We start from the raw sequence: 24,247 nt of genomic DNA, 5'->3' as shown, positions 1-24,247 counted from the left end.
CCATTAACTTTATAAATTGTACAGATGAAAATGAAAATGTCATATATTCTTTATGCAGCAATTTTCTTGAATTTTATTTCTCCTTATTTTGAATATGCAATCAATATATATAAAACTTTAGGTTTCCTGAACACAGAAGGAGAAAGTAACCTAATAATATTTTTGATTTCCTGATTATTTATTGTAATTATGACATTTGAGTGCAATGAATCTTTTTAGAAATGGAAGAAGGATGTTTAGAAAAGGTAGGTAAGGCAGAACAATCTAGCTGGTGTAAAAATGTAGAAAAGAGTGATGATTCAAAAAGAGAGTGAGTCAGTGTGACATTATCACATATAGGCATCTTGTGAAGAAGATATTCTTTAATGTCTTTTGGTTTTATTTAATTGAATGACACATGACATTAGTGATATTGAATTAAATATGATTTTCATCTGTGATTCTTCTAGTGGGAAATCAAGACAGACCAAAAGACTAAAATCCTTGTATTGTTTGTCTTGTTTCTAGGATTTCTGGATAATCCAACAATAGGTAAAAATAGGCCATAATGATATTGAGGAACTTTTTTAGCAGATGTACTAATTGTATATAAATTCATATATTTTGAAGAGACAAACATTATTTAAAGTAGCTTTTTAATGGTAGAAGACTTCAAATATTTTTGACAAGTATCAGTGTACCTAAAGAGAGAAATTAATATCTTGTATTTTACATTAAGCAGATTAATTTGTGCGGGTTAGTGTATTTAATACTAGATACACTCACAAGAGTAAGTTGGATCCATTAGTGGGAGAAATTGAATTCATTTGTTAGATTTTTAAATTAGTTTCTAAATTCAAATAATACTTATACATAATTTAAAAAGTCAAATGATAGCTTCTAATAAAAAATAGCAGTTCCTTACCTTACCCTTCACCAAATCCAAGCATCTTTCCCCACAGGCAACAACTTTCAACTCTTTTAGTTGAAAGAGTTGAACTCCAGACTTTAAGAAATGCATTTTATTTATAAATCATCCAGTCTCAGGTATTCTGTCCTAGCAAAACAAAGTGGACTAAGACAATTAGGTTTGCTAAATGTCAGCTGGATCCTTAACTACAGTGAAGTAGTTCTGATACCCTGTTGAGTCTATTTAATTTCTTCTTTTTAAATTAAAAATGTATACAACTGCTGAAAATCAGATAATTTTATTTTGTTGTACACAATGTTATAATTAAGGCATTGGTTTACAATGGCTTACCTTATTTTCTTAAAAATATTTATTTTTCTCATTATAAAGGTAACACATACTCTGTCTGTCAGCCATCGATGCTTAACAGGCCACTCCTAAAACTTAGTGGCTAAGTCAACAACACTCTTCATATAGCTCATCTGCAGGTCAGCATTTAGGCCGGTCACAGCTTAGCAATTCTGGTCTTGTCTAGGCTCTCTTATAGGTCTATAGTCAGTTGCAGGTCAGGTGTGGGTTGGATTTGCTGATTTCAGTTGGGCTTTTTCACCAATAATGGCTGGTAGGCTTTGGTCTATCTGTCCCTTTATCACCCTGCAGGCTAGCTCAAGCTTGTTCACCTGATGGAAGCAGAGGTTGTAAGGCCCTTGAAGCATAGGCTTGGAATTGACATACTGTCACTTCTGCTGTAGTATTTTGGCCAAAGTAAGTCACAAAGTCAGCCCAAGTTGAAGAGCAGGACAAATAGACACTATCTCTTCATGGGAAGAGATGCATATTCATATTGCAGAATGGTGTGAATACAGGGAGATTTGGATTGTATCTATTGTTTAGTCTTTTATATATGTTTGTACTGAAAAGTACAAACAAAGATAAAAGGAACTCATAAGTCCATCCTCTAATTACTGTTGACTTTTTGTTGTATATACTGTAAGACTGTTTAATCTATATTTTTAAACGTATGTTATTAATTTCAGTTTCCATTTGATTACAAGTCATGTTTGTTTATTTCATATTTATTCTTTTATGAAGTGGTCAAGTAGATTTCTATTTCGTTCTTAAAATTGCATGGTAGCATTTATTGTAAATCTACAGTTCCAGATATCTAAAGCAAGCAGGACTTCAGCTAATAGGCAATTATTCTATTTTGTGATGAGAAGGCCCTGACTTAGTATTGAGTAGCAGGAAGAATCAAAACGTGTTCAGTCAACTGACAGTGCAATTGCCTTTGAATTTGTTTGTATATCTTCTGTGACTGAGTTAATAAACTGAACTATTCGTGGAATAGGACCCAGTGGGATTTTCTTATATTATGGTATATTTTGACTATTATTCACTTTTCAGGCTAAGTTTGACCATAAGCAGATACCTATTTTTGATCATTAGCTTTAAGGTATTTACATTGTCAATGACTAAGCTTAACCTATGTGGTAGAGTGATTTATTTTTGTTCCTGAATAAAATTTTAATACCATGAGTCATGTGTTTTCTTTGTAAAAAGTTCCAGCATCACAGAACTGTATAGCATAATATAGTGAAAGTTCCCTTTCCCTACTGGCTTACTTTGAACTCCTTTCCTTAAGCCTTTTTCTGTGCTTTTATATTTACATACATATGTGAATATATAGAATACATTTACTTCCATGTAAACAGATTTTGTGTATGTAACATGAAGATATTGTATTATAAACATTGTTTTATAACTTGCTTTGCAAATTATTTTCTATCCATTTAGTCAAGTATGTGAGTGTATAAAATGTACACACACAAATAATACAAATAAGAGCATGTTACAAATATTGTATAACTTGCTTTTCTTACCAATATATTTTTGATATATTTCTGTATCTATTCACATAGCCTTAGCTGGTTTTTATATTCATAAAATCATGTTCATTTTATAGTCATAAAATTTCTTCACATATACATTCACCTGTATCCTTTCCCTATTATGGAACAACAAGTTGTTTCTAAATTCTGGTTATTTTAAACAATGTTGAAGAAAACATCTCTGCTTGTATATATATGTGTATGTAGAAGAAGAAAATTAACGCCTGTGTTCTTTATTGTAAAAACTCTACAACCTGTATCTCTTAATCCCTTTCTTGCTTTCTCTAAGCCCCGTATATTCGATTTAGCCCTGAGTAATGCATGATTGACGAAACCAGATGCTGTGTGTTTAAACAGCAGTTAATGAAAAACTATGGAAGGATAGGGAATCATTGCCACAGGTACTGTGGGGAGGCAAGACTCAATAAAGTAACTATTTGTTAACTGAAATCTAAAAATGAAAACAGGAAATATTTGTCAGACATTTAACTTGGCAATTGTAAGAGTGAAAACCTTGTGTTTTTATTCACTTGTGTATCAGAATTTGCCATTTTTTAATTAAAAGAGTTATTTTTTTAAGAGCAGTTTTAGGTTCACAGCAAAATTGAGAGATAGACATGGAGATTTTCCACATACCCACTGACCTCAAACAAGCATAGCCTTCCCCATTGTCAACATCCCCATCAGAGTTGTACATTTTTTACAATTGATGACCTGTGTTAACACGTTGTCATCACTGAAAGTCCATGGTTTACATCAGTGTTCACTCTTAGTGTTGTATCTTCTGTGGGTTGTATAATGACATGTATCTACTACTATAATATCTTGCAGAGTATTTCCACTGTCCTAGAAATTTTCTGTGCTTCATCTGTTTGTCTCCCCTCACTTCAACCCCTGGCAACCACTGATAGCTTTATTGTATCCATAGTTTTATCTTTTCCAGAATGTCATATAATTGGAATCATACAGTATGAAACCTTTTCAGATTGGCTTCCTTCACTTAGTATATGTATTTAAGGTTCCTCCATGTCTTTTCAGGGCTTGATAACTCATTTCTATTTAATCCTGAATAATACTCCATTGTTTGGAAGTAACACAGTTTATTCATACACCTGCAGAAAGGTATCTTGGTTGCTTCTAAGTTTTGACAGTTATGAATAAAGTTGCTATAAACATCCATGTGCAGGTTTTTGTGTGCAAATAAGTTTCAACTTATTCATCTAGCAGTAATTGTTTTATAAATTTGGGAGCTCCAGTGTTAGGTGCATATTATTTAGGATTGTGATATTTTCCTGTTGGAGTAGTCCTTTTATCATTATGTAATATCCCTCTTTGACTTTTTAAATTGTTGTTGCTTTAAAGTCTGTTTTGTCTGAGAATACCTACTCCTGCTTGCTTTGGTTTCCATTTGCATGTAATATCTTTCTCCATCCCTCTACCTTAAGTTTATGTGAGTCCTTATGTGTTAAGTGAGTCTCTTGAAGACAGTAGATACTTGGTTGGTAGATTTTTATTTGTTCTGTATCTTTTAAGTGGAGCATTTAAGCCATATACATTTAACATTAGCATTGAGATGTGAGGTACTGTTTTATTCATCATGTTGTTGCCTGAATACCTTTTTTTTTAAAGTTGTCTTTTTTTTATAGGCCTTGTGAGATTTATAATTTAGGTAGGTTCTATTTTGGTATATTTCAAGGTTTTGTTTCAAGATTTAGAGCTCCTTTTAGAAGTTCTTGTAGTGCTAGCTTGGTAGTGGAGAATTCTTTCAGCATTTGTTTATCTGAAAAAGACTTTATCTCTCCTCTATTTATGAAGGTTAGTTTTGCTGCATACAAAATTCTTGGCTGATAATTATTTTATTTAAGGAGGCTAAAGATAGGACCCCAATCCCTCTTGGCTTGTAGGGTTTCTGCTGAGAAATCCGCTGTTAATCTGAGAGGTTTTCCTTTATAGGTTACCTGATGGTTTTGCCTCACAACTCTGAAGATTCTTTCCTTTGTCTTGACTTTAGATAACTTGATGACCATGTGCCTAGGAGATGATCTTTTTGCAATGAATTTCCCAGGTATTCTTTGAGCTTTTTGTATTTGAATGTCTAGATCTCTAGCAAGGACAGGGAAGTTTTTCTCTATTATCCCCTCTAATAAGTTTTCCTCTATTATCCCCTCTAGTAAGTTTTCTGAACTTTTAGATTTTTCTTCTTCCTCAGGAACACCAATTATTCTTAGGTTTGCTCGTTTAACATAATCCCAAATTTCTTGGAGGCTTTGTTCATTTTTCTTTGTCTTTCGGTTAATTTGTAAGCCTTGTCTTTGAGCTCTGAAGTTCTGTCTTCTACTTGTTCTAGTCTATTGTTGAAACTTTGCAGTGTATTTTTATTTCTCTAAGTGTGTCTTTCATTTCCAGAACTTGTGACTGTTTTTTCTTTATGATATTTATTTCTCTGTATACCTTTTCATCCGTATCCTGCACTGTTTTTTTTTTTTTTTTTTTAATTTTCTTTAAGTTGTTTTTTTACCTTCTCTGGTACCTCCTTGAGTACCTTAATAATCAACCTTCTGAATTCTTTATCTGGCAATCAGGGTTTTTTTTCTTCGTTTGGATCTATTGTTGGAAGCGAGTGTGATCTTTTGGGGGTGTTACAGAACCTTGTTTTGCCATATTACCATAACTACTTTTCTGGTTCCTTCTCATTTTGGTAGACTGCTTCAGTGGAAAGATCTGGAACTCAAGGGCTGCTGTTCAGATTCTTTTGTCCCGTGGGCTGATCCCTTGATGTGATGTTCTCTCCTTCACCTGGAGATGGGGCTTCCTGAGAGAGCTGGACTGCAGTGATTGTTATTGTCTTTCTTGCTTTAGCCACTCAGCAGGGCTACTGGGCTCTGGGCTGATACTGGGGAATGTTTGCAAAGACTCCTTTGAGGTGATATGTCTTCATATCTCCTAGCTGTGGATGCCAGCACCTGCCCCAGTATAGATGGCAAGGGAGTTAAGTGTACTCTATGACAGTCCTTGGTTGTCGTTTTCTTTAGTGTGCTGGTTTTTTCGAATGCTGGTTATGCCAGCAGTGAAGTTGTTATATGGACAGACTTAGAACCTCTGGTTAGTCAGGATGTTGTACATGGTAGAATTAGCTGTTTTCTCCTTTTTTGGAGCAGGGTTATTCTGTTATGTCTTGAGTTGGTTGGCCTCTAGCCAGGAGGTGGCACTTTTAAAAGAGTGCCAGCTGTGGTAGTAGAAGGGGGACACAAATTTGTTCTTCGTTGGCCAGGATGAGTACTTGGGTTCTTCAGGCCATGGATGGGGCCCTAGAGTTCTCAAGGGTTTATGTATTTTGGCTCGGGCTACCAGGGTGGGTAGTGAAAAACCATGAGGTGGGGGCAGGCCTAGGCAGGTCTGAGCTCAGACTCTCCTTGAGCAGGGCTTGCTGAGGCCACTGTGGGTGATGGGGTGTGGTTCTCAGGCCAATAGATTTATGTTCCAGGGGCATTATGGCTGCCTCTGCTGTGTCATACTGGTCGCCAGGGAAGGGGGGAAAGCCGGCAGTGACAGGCCTCACCTAGCTCCCACACAGCCAGCAAGGCCAATCTCACTCCTGCCGTGCCCCACCAACAGCACACGTTGGTGTGTATTCAGGCAGCTGGGGAAAGGGGATAGATCTTGCCCCAGACTACAAGCCTTCCTGCTGAGAAAACAAGCAGGGCTCTCAGGCCTTGCCCTTTTCCGTCTGCCTGCACCATCAGCTGTGGCTTCTGTGCTTGTATCTGCAAGTTGGATCTGCACTTCCCGTTTGCCCCCTGGACTGTGCTCAGGAAAATTTGTACTCAGTTGAAAGTATTATGAAGTTCAGCTAGAAGTTTCTTTCATCCTATGGCCCCTCCCTAATTCCACTGGCTGCCTTCCCCAAGGACCCCTGTGAGATAAGTCAGGGATGGCTTTCTCTGGTTTGAGCCGGGGACTGGGAGTGCCTACAGGACACTTCCCTCTCCTTCTTCTACTTTGATATTTCACCTGGCTGCCTAAATCCATTTTAACTTCAGATGAGGTTAAATTCTTCTCCTGTGATCTGGATTTTTAGGTTCCTCAGTGGGGATGTCTGTTCAGAGGCAGACTTTTCCCCCACTCACACTTTGGGAACTTACAGTTTTTCAGCTGTCTCATGGAGTTTGCAGTGTCAGGCTACTTCTTTCAAAGGGCCTGTGAATTCTTTTGGTTTTCTTGGTAGGTTCCTGTGGTGGTTCTTGGAGGAAAAGTTTACAGTGTGAGTCTCCACACACTGTTCTGTCTGTCCAAATGGGAGCTACGTGTTAGTCCTATCTTGTATCTACCATTTTCTCCATGTTGGTAATTTAGATCTTTGTATTTCCTCTAGCTTTTAAAATTTTAGTAGCATAAAATTTTCTTTGCAGTATCATTTGATTAAATGTATTAATACATGTATTTAGAATCATGCCTGACACATAGTAAATGCTTAATAAATTTTAATGGTGTTATTAAAAGTTGTTGCTATTATTATCATAAAAAATCTCCAGTGATTTAATATTAACTCTTAAACCTAAGCTTTTATTTAGAATGTTGAGGTATGAGAACTAATTAGAAGAAGTTTTCTAACTCATTAGAGAGGGTAGAGGTAAGGGTCTATAAAACATTAGCAAGCGGGGTCAGCTGATACTTAGCCAGTTTCAGGGTTAGTCTAAAACTACCAACAGAGTAAACAGGCAACCTGTAGAAGGGGAGAAAATATTTGCAAACTATGCATCTAAGAAAGGTCTAATATCCAGAATCTGAGGAACTTGAACAAATTTACAAGCCAAAAACAACCCCAAGCAAAAAAGTGGGCAAAGGACATGAACAGACACTTTTCAGAAGAAAGACAATCATGTAGCCAACAAGCATACGAGAAAATGCTCAACATCACCCATCATTAGAGAAATGCAAATCAAAACCACAATGAGATACCATCTCACACCAGTCAGAATAGCTATTATTAAAAAGTCAGAAATTAAGAGATACTGGCGAAGTTGTGGAGAAAAGGAACATTTATACACTGCTGGTGGAAATGTCAACTGGTTCAGCCATTGTGGAAAGTAGTTTTGTGTTTTCTCAAAGAACTTAAAAAAGAATTACCATTCAACCTAGCAATCCCATTATTGAATATATACCCAAAGGAATATAAATCATTCTGCCATAAAGACACATGCACGTTTATGTTCATTGCAGCACTATTCACAATAGCAAAGACATAAAATCAACCTAAATGTCCATCAGTGATAGACTGGGTAAAGAAAATGTAGTATATATACCATGGAAAACTCTACAGCCATAAAAAAGAATGAGATCATGTCCTTTGCAGGAACATGGATGGAGCTGGAGGCCATTATCCTTAGCAAACTAATGCATGAACACAAAACCAAATACCACATGTTCTCACTTATAAGTGGAAGGTAAACATTGAGTACACACAGAAAAGAGAACAACAGACACTGGGGGTCTACTTGAGGGTGGAGGGTGGAAGGAGGGTGAGGATCAGAATAATACCTATCACTGAGGTTGGTGGATCGCTTGAGCCAAGGGTTTGAGACCAGCCTGGGCAACATGGTGAGACCCCTGTCTCTACAAAAAAATACAAAAATTAGCCAGGCGTGGTGGTGTACTCCCGTAGTGCCAGACTCTTGCTAGGTTGAGATGGGAAGATCACTTGAGCCTGGGAGGTGGAGGTTGCAAGTGAGCCGAGATTGCACCACTGCACTCCAGCCTGGGCAACAGGGTGACACCCTGTCTTAAAAAACCCTTGGAACCAACCCAAATGTCCAACAACGATAGACTGGATTAAGAAAATGTGGCACATGTACACCATGGAATACTATGCAGCCATAAAAAATGATGAGTTCATGTCCTTTGTAGGGACATGGATGAAACTGGAAACCATCATTCTCAGTAAACTATCGCAAGGACAAAAAACCAAACACCGCATGTTCTCACTCATAGGTGGGAATTGAACAATGAGAACACATGGACACAGGAAGGGGAACATCACACTCCGGGGACTGTTGTGGGTTGGGGGGAGGGGAGAGGGACAGCATTAGGAGATATACCTAATGCTAAATGACGAGTTAATGGGTGCAGCACACCAACATGGCACATGGATACATATGTAACAAACCTGCACATTGTGCACATGTACCCTAAAACTTAAAGTGTTAAAAAAAAAACCTCCAAAACCCCAAAACCCAAAAAACAAACTACCAATTGCTTACTATGCTTATTACCTGGGTGATGAAATAATTTGTATACCAAACCCCCCTGACATGCAATTTACCTATATGGCAAACCTGCACATGTACCCTTGAACATAAAAATAAAAATAAAAAAAGATTTTCTGAAAAGAGAGGAATTGTTTTTGCAGTTTAGTAGCCATTGATGGGGTGGTTCAGATTTAGCAAGAGAGGTGGATAGAAACAGTTGCTGGGTCTATGGTCATATGAGGGCCACTGTGGTACATTTTTAGGCTTTCTGGGACTCTTAACAGATTCTTTAGAATTATTTACAACATATTCTAACATATATGGGAGTGTATTTTATATTTTAAATCAAGCCATAATCTTCCACTTTTTGACTACAGGCCATTCCTAATGTGTTTCTCAGAATGTGTGCAACGTCAAATATCTGGAAGTCAAATACTTACTTACATTTAATAAATAGATTTCTTTACCAAGAGAGCTAAAATAAAATTCTATTTAAACTTCGCCTTTTATACACGGTTGTCAGTGATATAATTTCCAACATTTTATATATACCTTTAATTTTTTTCTTTTTGAATTGATTAATTCAAGTGACTTAAATGCACTGAGCATCCAGCTGAGGTTAAACATTTACTGTGTGCAACATAGCAAATAATTTCTTACTTGACTGTTACTTATTCTCTTTGGTGATAAGAGTGTTTTCACTTTTCTGTTTTTTACTTATAAAGTATTAAGGGCAAACAAGAATTCTAATATTATAGAAACATTGCTGGGCCGGGTGCAGTGGCTCATGCTTGTAATCCCAGCACTTTGGGAGGCACGAGGTCAGGAGATCGAGACCACGGTGAAACCCCGTCTCTACTAAAAAAAAATACAAAAAATTAGCCGGGCGTGGTGGCGGGCGCCTGTAATCCCAGCTACTCGGAGAGGCTGAGGCAGGAGAATGGCGTGAACCCGGGAGGCGGAGCTTGCAGTGAGCTGAGATTGCGCCACTGCACTCCAGCCTGGGCGACAGAGCGAGACTCCGTCTCAAAAAAAAAAAAAAAAAAGAAACATTGCTATACAGGCAGTGACATTAACAATGCCCAAACTGAACACTTAACTAGCAGAAAGGGTGTTGAGCTTCCATTCTTATAGCTAGCTTATCTTCAGAATTTCAAATTTAGAACAAAAGGCATAAAATAAGCCCTTTAGGAGTTTTCATCTACACTATATATATAAGTGTGTGTTGACCATAAGTTGAAAATATGAAAATTTAGGTCTGCCCATACTTAGAGGCAGATAGGTAGAAAACACTAAACTCTTAAGGCCATTAGGTATTTAGTAATTTTCATGTATATTTACTTTTTAAAGCTAGAAATAAAGTTGTAGGCTTATAAAAATTACAGTTGAGAAAATTTTCTCAGTAATATATAATTTAGAACATTTATTAATTTTATTAATACCCTTTCAGCATCTCTCAGTGTTGAACTTGAATTTATGAATTCTAGCTAATTTATATATCTCTAGCACTGAATATAGCTAGGGTATGAAGTGATTAATATTGGACTACAAATAATAGTTTCTGGCTATGTAAGTAAACTTGGAGTTCTTCATTTTTTGTAGTATTAATCCATGATTTAATATGAAGGAATTTATGTTCAAGAAAAATACAGATTTCTAATGGAGGAGTGATATACAGCAATGCACTGAGGCAGATGGTGGATGGTAAGTATGTATAGATCCCACCTGCTTTATGGAATGTAAAGCTTGATTCGTGTGTAAAAAATTAATTTGAGGCCGGGCGCGGTGGCTCACGCTTGTAATCCCAGCACTTTGGGAGGCCGCGGCGGGCGGATCACGAGGTCAGGAGATCGAGACCACGGTGAAACCCCGTCTCTACTAAAAAAAATACAAAAAATTAGCCGGGCGCGGTGGCGGGCGCCTGTAGTCCCAGCTACTCGGAGAGGCTGAGGCAGGAGAATGGCGTGAACCCGGGAGGCGGAGCTTGCAGTGAGCCGAGATTGCGCCACTGCACTCCAGCCCGGGCGACAGAGCGAGACTCTGTCTCAAGAAAAAAAAAAAAAAAAAAAAAAAAAAAAAAAAAAATTAATTTGAGAAAATGGTAGGGAATTGCTGGGAGTCTGTGAGAGAATTCTAGATTTAACACTTTGATTAGTCTCAGGAAAAACAGCCATTATATAATCTTAGGTTATATTTTCTATTTTTAAACAAATATGGGAAGCATAATACCTCCCTTTTAAAAATACACAGTTTTTGCAATTTTTCAAGAATTAGGGAAAGGATCAAGCTTGATATATGTTTATATTTAATATTTCTGAAACCCATTTTGGGCAGATTTCTATCTACTATTACAGTGGTTATGAGCTTGAACCGCAGAGTGGCCACAGTATCTATAACCGAGTTCTTTAATTTGTCTTTGCCTGTTTTCTCATCTGTAGCATTGGGATAAATCTAGTATCAGTCACATTGAGTTGTAAGGATAAAAGGTGAGATACTTTAAAGGTGCTTAAACATGCCTAATATGTTGAAAGGGCTCACTAAATATTAGCTTTTCTCATTATTATTAATATATTGGAGTTTTCTTTATTTCTCATCAAAGGTGACCTTTTCATCTAAGTGCTATTTATAATTTAAATCTCTGTTAGGTCTTTGTTAGTTGTCATCCTCACACTTGCCCTTCTGTGTTTTCTTCTGTAATTCATGGGCTGGAAACAAGTAAACTGTATTTTCCTCACCCCTTTGCTAGCTGAGTTTCATTAGAGGATGGGAGGAAGGTAGAAAGGAAGCCATTGAGGTTTTTGAGGCAACTTTGGTAGTGGCAGCTGAGGAGAATTTTTGCAACCTACTCATCTGACAAAGGGCTAATATCCAGAATCTACAATGAACTCAAACAAATTTACAAGAAAAAAACAAACAACCCCATCAAAAAGTGGGCGAAGGACATGAACAGACACTTCTCAAAAGAAGATATTTATGCAGCCAAAAAACACATGAAAAAATGCTCATCATCACTGGCCATCAGAGCAATGCAAATCAAAACCACAGTGAGATGCCATCTCACACCAGTTAGAATGGCCATCATTCAAAAGTCAGGAAACAACAGGTGCTGGAGAGGATGTATTAAACATGAAAGACAATTGCCAGTGAAACTGGTGATAGGAGAACTGTTGCTACACTATTAAATGCTGCATACTGGAGAGTACAGTAAACAAACAAACAACCCTAAGGGTAATTGCAAAGATTGAACAAGTTGTGTTATAAATGTGGCCAAATTTTAATGTGTTGTGTATTAAATATACTGATGCCTATTATGGAATGTCAGTCTCATCAAAGCTTCTTTTTTTGTTTACATTAAATGAGACAGGGAGTCTTAAGGATTTGTTTAAACAGCTAAGTTACTTGATCACAGGTTATCCTAATAGAGACAGGGAAATGTAATGAAGTTAATTGGAAATTTTGTAAGAAATATGAAGGCGCCTTATCATATCATTACTTTTGTGACTTGTATTTGCCAACTTTTTTTTTTTTTTTTGAAATAGAGTCTCGCTCTGTTGCCCAGGCTGGAGTGCAGTGGTGTGATCTCAGCTCACTGCAACCTCCATCTCCCAGGTTCAAGCGATTCTTATGCCTCAGCCTCCCGAGTAGCTGGGATTACAGGCACGTGCCACCATGCCTGGCTAATTTTTTTGTATATTTAGTAGAGATTGGATTTCACCATATTGCCCAGGCTGGTCTCGGACTCCTGACCCCAAGGAGATCTGCCCATCTCGGCCTCCAAAAGTGCTGGGATTACAGAGATGACCCACTGCACCCAGCAAATATTTGGCAACCATTTTGAAAAGATTCCTAATTTATCTCATTATGCAAAAGAACTGAAGTGTGAGACTTACCAGTTAATTATTGAAGAAAAAAATTAGACTGCATTTGAGTTTAAATGGGTCCAAGACTTTGTTTCAAGTAATGTTGCTGTTCATTTAAAAATAACAGGTGATTTTTTTTTAAATTTTTCAGTGTTAGTGATAATAAGAAAACATTACCCTCTGAAACAATAACAGTATAAAACATTTATGACCTTAAAATCATGTTTTATATGTGCAAGTATCTCAGTTTAAGAAGTCTCCTGGCCAGGCGTGGTGGCTCATGCCTGTTTTCCCAGCACTTTGGGAGGCTGAGGCTGATGGATCACCTGAGGTCGGGAGTTCAAGGCCATCCTGGCCAACATGGCGAAACCCCGTCTCTACTAAAAATACAAAAACTAGCTGGGTGTGGTGGCAGGCACCTGTAATACCAGCTACTCAGGAGGCTGAGACAGGAGAATTGCATGAACCCGGGAGGTGGAGGTTGCAGTGAGCCGGGACTGTGCCACCACACTCCAGCCTGGGCAACAGAGTGAGACTCTGTCTCAAAAAAAAAAAAAAAAAGCCGGGCGTGGTGGCTCACGCTTGTAATCCCAGCACTTTGGGAGGCCGAGGCAGGCGGATCACGAGGTCAGGAGATGGAGACCACGGTGAAACCCCATCTCTACTAAAAAATACAAAAAAATTAGCCGGGCGCGGTGGCGGGCGCCTGTAGTCCCAGCTACTCGGAGAGGCTGAGGCCGGAGAACGGCGTGAACCCGGGAGGCGGAGCTTGCAGTGAGCCGAGATCGCGCCACTGCACTCCAGCCTGGGCGACTGAGCAAGACTCCGTCTCAAAAAAAAAAAAAAAAGAAAAAGAAAAAGAAAAAAAAAAAGTCTTCTGGTTACATGCAAGATATTAGCTGATTATGACTTGATATATTTAGACTGTTGATTGGTCATTGGTTTTCATTTAGTGGTCAAGAGTGTCTAGCAAAATGCTGACTGGCATATGCAGACACTGAATTTACATCTTCACATATTCATGTATCCAGGAAGATAAGGAGGTCATAAATAGAATACCAAATGTGGTTTTGCTTCTTTTACAGTTAGAGGGCTTTGTTAATATCCTCATTTTCTTCATTTGTACTAGCATTTCCAAACAGAATTTGTTTCACAAGGAAGTATCAATGTATAGTGTCTCTGTCAGGCCTTGCATTAAGCCAGTTTCTCATAGTTTTCAGTGACATTTCTAATTTGATGTACTTTCTATTATATCACAACTTATTTTCCCAGCCATCTAAGGGAGACTTGTTAAGGTGGGTCAACCTCATTTTTGTTTTTGTTTTTAATATTAAAAATTTTGTTAAAATTTTTATTTTGAAGTAGTTCAAACAAAAAGATTGCAAAAATAGTATGAAGAATTCATATGTACCTTTCACTCAGCATTCCCCCATGTTAACCTCATACATAACCACGGTAGTATTGATCAATACCAGGACATTAGCATGGATACAATACTATTAACTGCTCTATTCACTTAATTCCAGTTTCGTTAATTGCCCCACTAATGTCCTTTCTTTGGACTGAGATTCTATCCAGAGTCTATTTATTGTTCTTTCTCCTTAGTCTCCTTTGTTCCGGGGAAGACAGTTCCTTTGTCTTTTTTGTTTGTCATGGTCACCACATTTGGTCAGCTCTTTTGTAGACTGCTCCTCAAATTGGGTTTGTCTGATGTTTCCTCATGATTAAACTCAAGCTATGTCTTTTTGGCAAGAGTATTATAGAAGTGGCAGAGTGTCCATTTCAGTGCATCATATGAGATGATGTTTACTTATTTTTACTCTTCTATTATGAATATGTACCCCACTGCTAAGAATGCCAGCTTTTAGCCTTTGTGCATCTAATTATATTTATTTTTCAAAATTTTCCCTTTTTAAATGGTTTTCTTTATTTGCTGCACTTCATTTGATCTCTCACTTCTTTGCCTTCCTTTTGCCATAATACTCATTAAAACCTTGTCATGCTTATGGCTTGAAAGTCTATATTATGTTGTAGGAGCTTCACCCACTGTTCCTCCCAGGAGTCCTCTCTGGTTTATTCCCTTGGGACACTGAGACTTATTATACCAATTTATTTTGTCCAAACATGCTCTCAATAATCACTATGGGTTAAATACTATCAAAGTTTGGCACTTAATTATTATTTTATTTATTGAAAGTTAATTTTATCTTCTAATTAGATGGTATCTTCTTGCCAGCATGGACAATTCTACAGATTTTTTTTTTGATTACTTGGAGAGAGAAACAAATATTTTTAATTGATTTAGTCTTTCTAATATAGACTGTTAATCTTTAGATTTTTCGATAATTTAAGGTGAAGAGGGGAGGAAAAGATTGGGTAGAACCGTGTTTAGGGAATAATTTTAAAGTGATTACTAGAAGAAAGTGCACTTAGTTTTCTTTTTATATATTCTTTCTTATCTCTAGCATCAGTGCTAAAAGTAAGTGTTGGTATAGAAGTGAAAATTGTCAAAAAAAGACTTATTAATAACCTCAAAGCTGAAAGGAGATCACTAATTCAGAAAATGACATTTGTAATATAGAAATCCAATATTAGTTTATAGTTAATTATCAGTTTTATGCAGAAAATAATAGTGATAAGAATAACTCTTTTTTTAGCCTTAATGACTCTGTCATTGAATTACTTCAAATTGTGATGATATTTTCTTCTTAAGAGCTGATTAATGTGTTCACACTTTGTTCCAATAATGGTCCTAAGATTACAGGTGGAATACTGGGACACAAAAATAATACAATATTTCGTCAGTGATGACCAAACTCATTAGATGCAGAGACAAAGCCAGAATTGGGTTTCTGGTTGGGTAGATTTACCCCGCTCCTACCTTTCCCCATTAGACTGAATTTTAACAAACCAGATAGGCTTTCTCAGGTACGGAGACTTCAAATATGCTGTCGTAATCAGACAGCATGAGCTAACATATTTTAGAAATATACTTGACTTCATTTTAAATAGAGAACATTTATGTTTTCTCACTATTTCATGTGTAATGCAATATGAATAAAGCCCTATCCGAGTTTCACGTTTGTGGGGAAACTAGCATTACTGCAGATTAGTGACAGGGCAGAGAAGTGACCTTATTATCTCTGTAATGGCAATAGTGTGCTTCACAGGGAAACTTGTGTTGTTAAGAGTGAGTTGTTATTTTGTTGCAGATGCTTTCTACACAAGTTATTATATTAAATCAGAAGGATTGGAAAGTGCTATCTATGGACTTAGGAATATAATTTATAAGTTTCAGTATTCACCTTTACTTGAAATACCATGTAAATTTGATTTTGTAGATGTATACACAAGCATAAACATGGTTTCACGCTTGTGTATACCTTTTCCTTCTTTATGGAATATCCTCTCTATTTTTCTTGTGTCAAGTACCTCTGTCTCTAAGACCCACAGCAGTTGTATCCTCCGTGATGAAACCTTCTATCCCTGTAACCAAGTTGTTACTTCCCTTTAGATTCCCAGAGCAATTTGTTCCCATTGCTGTATTATGTTTTTATTTGTTGGCTTATAAATCTATTTCCATCTTTGTAACTCACAGTTGAGCGTGTGCTTCTCAATGGCAATTCAGTTTTTCAATTCATATTCCAGCATCTTGCATGATGCCTGCATATATTGAGTATGCAGCAACTATGAAATGAAAAATGTATATTAAACTTGGTATATATATATATTATTTACACACCTCACCTCTTCCAAAAATGTGTTTAAGATGTATTATAAGCAATATAGCAAATTAGAAGACAACTGGAAGAAAAAAGGAGGAGGATGGGAAATAGAATGGGGCCAAGGATGAGCAAATTCACAGCATGAATCTCTAAGTGAATGTGTAGTATGAATGAGTGCATTTGCATGTACACGGAAGTGTATATGTGGAAACTTACAATATACATTAAAAAAATCTATCCTGTTTTATATTTGCATTTTTACAATTTTGGCCTCGAAAAGATTTCTTATTTTTCTGAGTTGTTCATTTTGTCACTATTCATCTGATGCTGAAGTGTTTCTCTGAGGAATGCTTATTAGTCCTAAGATTCTAATGTGATCAGCGTGTGGTGAAATGGAGCGGCATCAGTTAGTCCCACTTCTGTGAAAATAGGAATCTGTAATATGACTGTGTATGGTGCTCTTTAGCTTCTGAAGATTTGTGCTCTAACTCTTGTCACCTGCTCTCTTTTAGAAAGCACATAGCCGTGGGGTAGGAATGCAAGAAAGCTAACTTGGAATAATAACCTTTTCCTGGAATAAATATGTTTTAAATTAAATTTAACTAAGAAGTACCTATGAATTCTAGCTTGCTCTCCAGGTGACTTGTTTGCCAAATTTAAATAAGTAAACACATTAAAATTAATTCTTACTCTCCTGTTCTCAGGATAACGTTTAAGCAAATCTAAGAAGGGTTTTTTTTTTTTTTCTTATTCTCAGTATGGTGTTTTTAAATAGAGAATAAAACTTTGTTTGCTTTGTTGTTCCTTAGTTAATTGTTAAAATAATGAGGCCTTATTATTTGGGGTAATTTATTTAAGACAATAGAGCAATTAATTGCTCATTGGCAACCTGACAAAGGAAGTGGGCCAAGATGCCAACCCATTTCTTGTGGTCTGCCAGCCCTTAGAGTTGTGTGTTCCAGGGATTTGCTAATCACCAGCTAGTAACTGATTTACAAGGCGGGAAAGACAGGAGGACTCTTGAATCATGGCCACTTATAAGTAAGATGGAATGTGTACTGGCTTTAAGCCTTGTCTACTGGCATTCAGATGTTGCTGCCAGGGGAAAGACTTGATGATGGCAAAGAGCCTATGTGCTATCTTTGGTGCGTTTGTCCGATGTCATCAGCATTGTTCTTGACTCTCACTTTAGTTTAACAATTAAGACTTGCTAAGTAGAATATGCTGCTTCAGTGATATATGTGTGCCTCCCTGTTTGTCCACTTGCCTTTCCATTCGTCTATCCATCTGTCTATCCATCCATCCATCCATCCATCCATCCATCCATCCATCCATCCATCTGTCTGTGCATCTATCCAGGCAATGAATACTGGGGTTAAGCCATCAATGAATGTGCTAGAATTAACCTCTGAAAGCACTGTTTACAATTGGGGCTGGTAATCTTTTCCTGTAAATGAACAGATGGTAAATATTTTAGGTTTGCAGACCATACTGTCTCTGTTGGAACTAGTCAGTTCTGCTGTTGCAGGGTAGAAACAGCCATAGACACTGTGTAAATCAATGGCATGGTTGTGAGCCAATGAAATTCTGTTTACAAAAAAATCAACTTGCAGCTATCGTTAGCCCACCCCTCATTTAGACAGTGGAAGTATCTGACTCACCATAGTTTGGGAGCTACACAAAAACTTTTAAAGAAGTGTATTAATGCTTATAAATTTTCTAGCACTGCTTTATGTTCCAGGTTTGTTAGCTTAATTATTGTCTATTTTGGGATTTATCTAAAAATGTGATTTTATAGATTTTACTGTTTTCTTTTTTATTTAAACATATTAATAATTTAAATGATATTCAGCTCTCACTGACATTGATTATATAAATGTCATTAGATTGGAAATCTACAAAAAAACAAGGAATAAAATTCACCACTGTGTCACCCATAAAGCACCCATTACATTTAATAGTTTTTACTTATAAACATGATTTTAAAAACTACTTTGACATGGAAATATGATCAAGATATATTGATGAATGAAAAAAATACAGATTGTAGAAGAGTTCTGAACAGTGTGTACAATGTGATTCTATTTGTGTAAAGAAAATATATTATATATGCGTACACTAACATATGGTAAATATCTGAATAGATATGGAATCAGTTCTTAGTTTTCAAGCAAATGAAATCAACTCTCCAATATAAGCAGAAGAAATTTACTGAAGGATAATACATTACTCACAGATTTCTGGAGTCCCTGAGAATCAGGTTTAGAGGCCATATATCTAGAAGCAATACCCTAAATAACTGGTTCTGCAAAGAGGCCCTGGCAACTGTCAGTCTGAATCCTTGATACTACTAAGCCTAGACGCAGGATTTGCCTCCACTGTTAGCAGTGTTCCAGAATGAATTCTAGACAGTTACTGCTCTTCCGTGTCATCAGCTTCCAATTCAGAGTCTGCTGTGGGTGCATTGGATTGCCAGAGCCCAAGTTTTGTGCCCTGGCTGCAGAGGAACCTTAGCGGGGAAGCATGTGGAACTCACTTCTGTAGTGGACAAAGGGCCCTGCCTCCTAAGGTAGTGGATTTACCAAATGTAGGAAGAGGATTCAGAATCGTGGATGCCAGAAAGAATGAGAGCTGTCCACAGCAGACACCTGGGAAATTGTTAGCATTGGTTACTTCTGGACGTTGGAGTTGGAAGGGCTAACTGGGAGCCTTCCAGAGGGAGGCTTTTACTTTAATTTTACTCTTCTGTCCTTTTTGAATATACATATATAATAAAAAAGTCCATGGGGAAAATGAACAAAAGGGAACAACAGGTTTTTCCAGCATTTCCACTGATAGTATTTTCACATAAGAACTCAAGAATGGCTAGGTGCGATGGCTCACGCCTGTAATCCCAGCACTTTGGGAGTCTCGGGGGGCGGATCACCTGAGGTCAGGAGTTTGAGATCAGCCTGGACAACATGTTGAAACCCTGTCTCTACTAAAAATACAAAAATTAGCAGAGTGTGGTGGTGCGTGCCTGTAATCTCAGCTACTTGGGAGTCTGAGAATCACTTGAACCCAGGAGGCAGAGGTTGCAGTGAGCTAAGATTGTGCCACTCCACTCCAGCCTGGGTGACAGAGTGAGACTCTGTCTCAAAACAAACAAAAAAAAAAAAACAAAAAAAAAAAAGGCCGGGTACGTGCCTGTAATCCCAGCATTTTGGGAGGCCAAGGTGGTTGGATCATTTGAGGTCAGGAGTTCAAGACCAGCCTGGCCAACATGGTGAAACTCTGCCTCTACTAAAAATACAAAATTTAGCCTGGCGGTAGTGGTGTGCACCTGTAATCCCAGCTACTCGGGAGGCTGAGGCAGGAGAATCACTTGAGCCTGGGAGGCGGAGGTTGCAGATCACACCACCGCACTCCAGCCTGGGTGACAGAGTGAGACCCTGTCTCAAAAAAAAAAAAAAAGAACTAAAGAAGGCTTCTCAGCATAACTGGGCAGTTTTATCAACTTCGTACTCAATTTTATTTTGAAATTCAGTTTATAATTTTCTCCCAGATTCAGTCATATCTATATAACTTGGTTGGGCAGAGAAGTTCATAAAATGGTTTTCTCTCAGATACCAGTGGCTTCCTTTTGGCTTGGTAGAGCTGATTCAGTTTATCTTTTTGAGGTCTACAGTATTCAGCTTTGAAAATTAAGGTGTTGTCAGGGACTCCCATTGATGAAGTGTTCATAGATTTAAGGTGAAAAAATACAATCTAAAGTTTGGCCCTACTATTTTTTCCAAGCCCCCATAAATTTGCTACTTTTTAGAAAATTGATCTGAGAACTTAATTCGGTTTAATAAAGTTTTATCACATGTAATAACAATTTTTAAGAACAATTTTAGATTTACAGAAAAAGTATGAACATAGTACACAGTTCTTAGATACCACACACCGGGTTTGCCTTATTATTAACATCTTACATACATGTAGGATACAATTATTATAGTTAATAAACCAGTATTGATACATTCTTATTGACTAATGTTCCTTCTTTATTAAGATTTCTTTAGTTTCTGAAGTTTATTTTTTTGTTCCAAGATAGCTGATATAGTTTATACATTTATATTGCATTTATTCATCTGTGCAGTGATGTCATGGAGCCATATCATAAATGCTATTTCTGTTTTAAGTAATATAGAATTTAGAGAAACAAAAAATAAAATAAAGCTTTGCTACAATGAGCTTCTTAAGTTATTTTATGCACAAGTGTCACCTCAGAAAAAATGACCTTTTTTTTTCCTGTTCTGTATTTAGTGGAAGAGGTTCCTATAGAACCATACAACATCCCACTGTCCCAGGCTGAAGTCATACAGGAAGGGAGTGATGTTACTCTAGTTGCCTGGGGCACTCAGGTGAGTAGCATTGATCCCAACTGTTAAAACCTACGTTGTGCTTGGAAGCTCTCATTTTAAATCCTGATACATGAAAAATTCAAAACGATGTTTTCTTTATATCTCAGATTGAGTCTGGTGCTACTGATGCTAATTTCTTTTTTCCCTCAACTTTATTGATGTGTAATTGACAAATGAAATTATATATATTCAAGGTATATATGTGATGATTTGATATATGCATACATTGTGAAATGATTACCGTAATCAAATTAATTAATGGATCCATCACCACACATAGTTACTATTTTGTGTGTGGGGGTGGGGGCGAGGACACCTCAGATCTATTATTTTCTCTAGTCACTGTGCTGTATATTATTAGATCCTGAGAACTTCCTCATCTTACAACTGAAAGTCTGTGGTACTGATTTCTGAGTGAAGGTGAGGTGTCTATATATATTAAAATGTATATGCATGTGGTGGCCATAAATATATTACAACAATGTATTAATTAAAAACACATTTCTTTTGGAATACATGTATACTCACGTTACTTTCGCTGCAAATGGCTATAATCTTTTTCATCACATTTCCTGCCGTCTCTCATGATTACTTTGATGGTCATGTGGACTCATCCACTGGTCCAGCCTCAAAATTCCATATCTTTCTTTTTTTCCAGTGACCCTCTCTACTGATCCACTTCATTTTCCCCCAGGCTTGTTGTCACTTTGCTCTACCTCCTAACTTTTTCTCTGGCCACGAACTCCTATCTCTTCTACTTTTCTCTCTCCTTCTTTTAAAGATATGGTCAGTTTTTATTTTTCTGTATAAAGAAAATCCTTATTTTAGGAAATTTAGGGCAACACAATATAAAGAAGATAACAAAAATAGTTTTCAATATCACAAGCTCCTACTCTCCTTTCCTTTTCATTTTTGCATGGAGAGCTAGAGTCCTCATGGTTTCTCACCTTCGGTGGGGTAACTTTGCTGCTTGGCGAGTTGTATCCCATTGATAGTGTCCTTGGTGGGTGTGGCAAACCTTTTTGCTGTCCTTCTGTCCACTTTTTAATCCACATCTCTGTTACTGTCGGCTCATGACCTTACTTCTCTTTTTAATAGGGAAGTTAGGGTGTATTAGATATTAATTCACATTAACTTGCTCTTCCTCTTGCTTCTAATTCTTTCCATCTTCTCTTTGTCTTTGAAGAAGAGGTGTCTGGTTTACATAGCAACCTCTGCAAATCGGTTTCAGACTGCGTTCCATTTTACCTTCTCCAGGACGGTAGTCTGTTAGCTAGTCCCTCTCTCTCCTGCATCTTCAGTTTTCCATTTCTTCTTGCTCTTATTTAAAAAGTATGTCTCTCTTCACTATTTAAAGAATTCCTTTCTCCTTAAATACCATTACATCTCCTTTTAACACTGAACTTGAACAACTGTCTTCTAGTGTCTATATTTCTTAAATTCATTATATTTTTGTAGCTGTGAGTTCTATTCCCACTAATTTACTGTTTTTGTCAACATTACTGATCTTCTAGTTGTTTAAATTCAGCTCTTATTCCTGCTGTGGTATGTGATACTGGCTACTATCCCCATGAAATCTTTTCCTCTTAAGTTTCTGCAATACACTGTCTCTCCTGGTTTTCTTTCTAGCTCTGTAACTGTTCTTTTTATCTCCTTTTTCTTTCCTTCCCTCCATTTTTTGCTCCCTTCCTCCCTCTCTTTCTTCCTTCCTCTCCTCTTGGTCCATTTTTTTCCTTAAATGTTGGTGATTTTTACCCTTTACTTCTCCCTCTACATGCTTTCTACCTATTCGTGTGACTTCATTTACCTTCTGCGTGCCATCTTTGTAATCAGTATCTGTGGCACTGACTTCTCTCTAAGCACCTCTTTCCATCTGTTTTCTAGACATCTATACTTGTTATTTTCGCAGAATATGGGATTCAACATACCTAAAACAAATTTATGAATTCTCCATGCAGATAAATTCCTGAGACTTTAAATACTATCTCTAATAGCGATGTCCGAATTCAACTAGTTTTTGAGGCTAGAACCTTTGTAGTCATTCTCTGCGTATTTTTCTCTTTATTTCAGGTTCATGTGATCCGAGAGGTAGCTTCCATGGCAAAAGAAAAGCTTGGAGTGTCTTGTGAAGTCATTGATCTGAGGACTATAATACCTTGGGATGTGGACACAATTTGTAAGGTATGAATATAATGGTGATAGAATGTCATTTCCCTGAAACCTTTGGCCAAATATGTTGTATATTTGCAAGTAATTCTTTTGAAATTGTGAGCTACGTGAGCATTTTCAATTGATTTAAAACTTTTAAATTTGCAGCATGAAAGAAAGTTGTATAAACAGCTTCATGCTCAAGGAAACAAATCACTATAGAATTTATTTTTCCTCCTGTAGTTTCCTTTGTTTAAAATATTACAAAACGGGGTCCTTTATGCAGTCATCTTGGGTTGAGTTGTGTGAGTCATAGAGCATATCAAGGATGCCGAAGGCACTGTGTTTTTGACTTCTTATTAGTTATGGTTCAGTAAGCTAGGTTTAATTTAGTCAGGTAAATTAAGTGATTTGGCTGAATTTTCATTTATCTTCTCTCCAAAAGTAATGGGAATGGATTTTTTAAAAACATAACTCTGTGTATAGCCTTAATACTGTGGATTACAGTCTAAGGGTTATGTGGAGATTCTGGTGCTCTAATTTACAGTTTCTATCTAAGTAGCCTCATGACCTTTGGCCTGATTACATTGATCTTGTTTTTACTATTAAGATTTCTATAGCCAGCTCCCTCTTAAGAATATAGTTTAGCTCTCATTTACCTCTTTATATCCAGTATCTTTCACACCAATGTGAAGATAATTTAAGAAGCATCTATTTTCATATTGATACAAAGAAGGTTAAGCACTCTGTTTGTAATAGTCTTATCAATTAAGTCTGGCTACATGTATTGTAAATTATATGTACCTAGTCTTAATAGATAAGTACAATAGATATATGTATGATTAATAGATACATGTAGAATTACATGTAAAATTGTAGGAAACAATGACGTGTATTATTTTTTCTTGATATACTGCTATAGTCCTAAGACATAGGGCATTTTATATTTACCACTTTTAAGAGCTTTGGCATTCTCATAGCTTTTACAGGCTATTTCTTGGGTTAGTTACATGAAAATAACCTGCAGATACTACTGCTGTAAAAGTGTAGCCTAGGATGTTTTTAGGTGAAGAGAGTTTTATAATTTAGTAGAAGATGTAAGA

The 24,247-nt window shown here is 36.9% G+C and overlaps 1 protein-coding gene across 12 annotated transcripts in view; it reads left to right on the top strand.

The window, feature by feature from the left end:
- Positions 1–24,247, top strand: part of BCKDHB (branched chain keto acid dehydrogenase E1 subunit beta) — a 342,628-nt gene that overhangs the window by 78,269 nt on the left and 240,112 nt on the right. For all 12 annotated transcript variants that reach the window (XR_008657037.2, XM_063637846.1, XM_055274173.2 and 9 more), the window contains exons 7-8: positions 20,899–20,996; positions 23,067–23,177. Coding sequence is in view for 11 of the 12 variants with exons in the window: in XM_063637846.1 (XP_063493916.1) it covers positions 20,899–20,996; positions 23,067–23,177 (209 nt within the window). In the remaining variant the exon portion in view is untranslated. The remainder of the gene's footprint in view (positions 1–20,898; positions 20,997–23,066; positions 23,178–24,247) is intronic.

Source organism: Symphalangus syndactylus, chromosome 4, assembly GCF_028878055.3.
Source record: "Symphalangus syndactylus isolate Jambi chromosome 4, NHGRI_mSymSyn1-v2.1_pri, whole genome shotgun sequence".
Taxonomy (NCBI): Eukaryota; Metazoa; Chordata; class Mammalia; order Primates; family Hylobatidae; genus Symphalangus; species Symphalangus syndactylus.
This window is presented reverse-complemented; position numbering and strand designations above follow the sequence as displayed.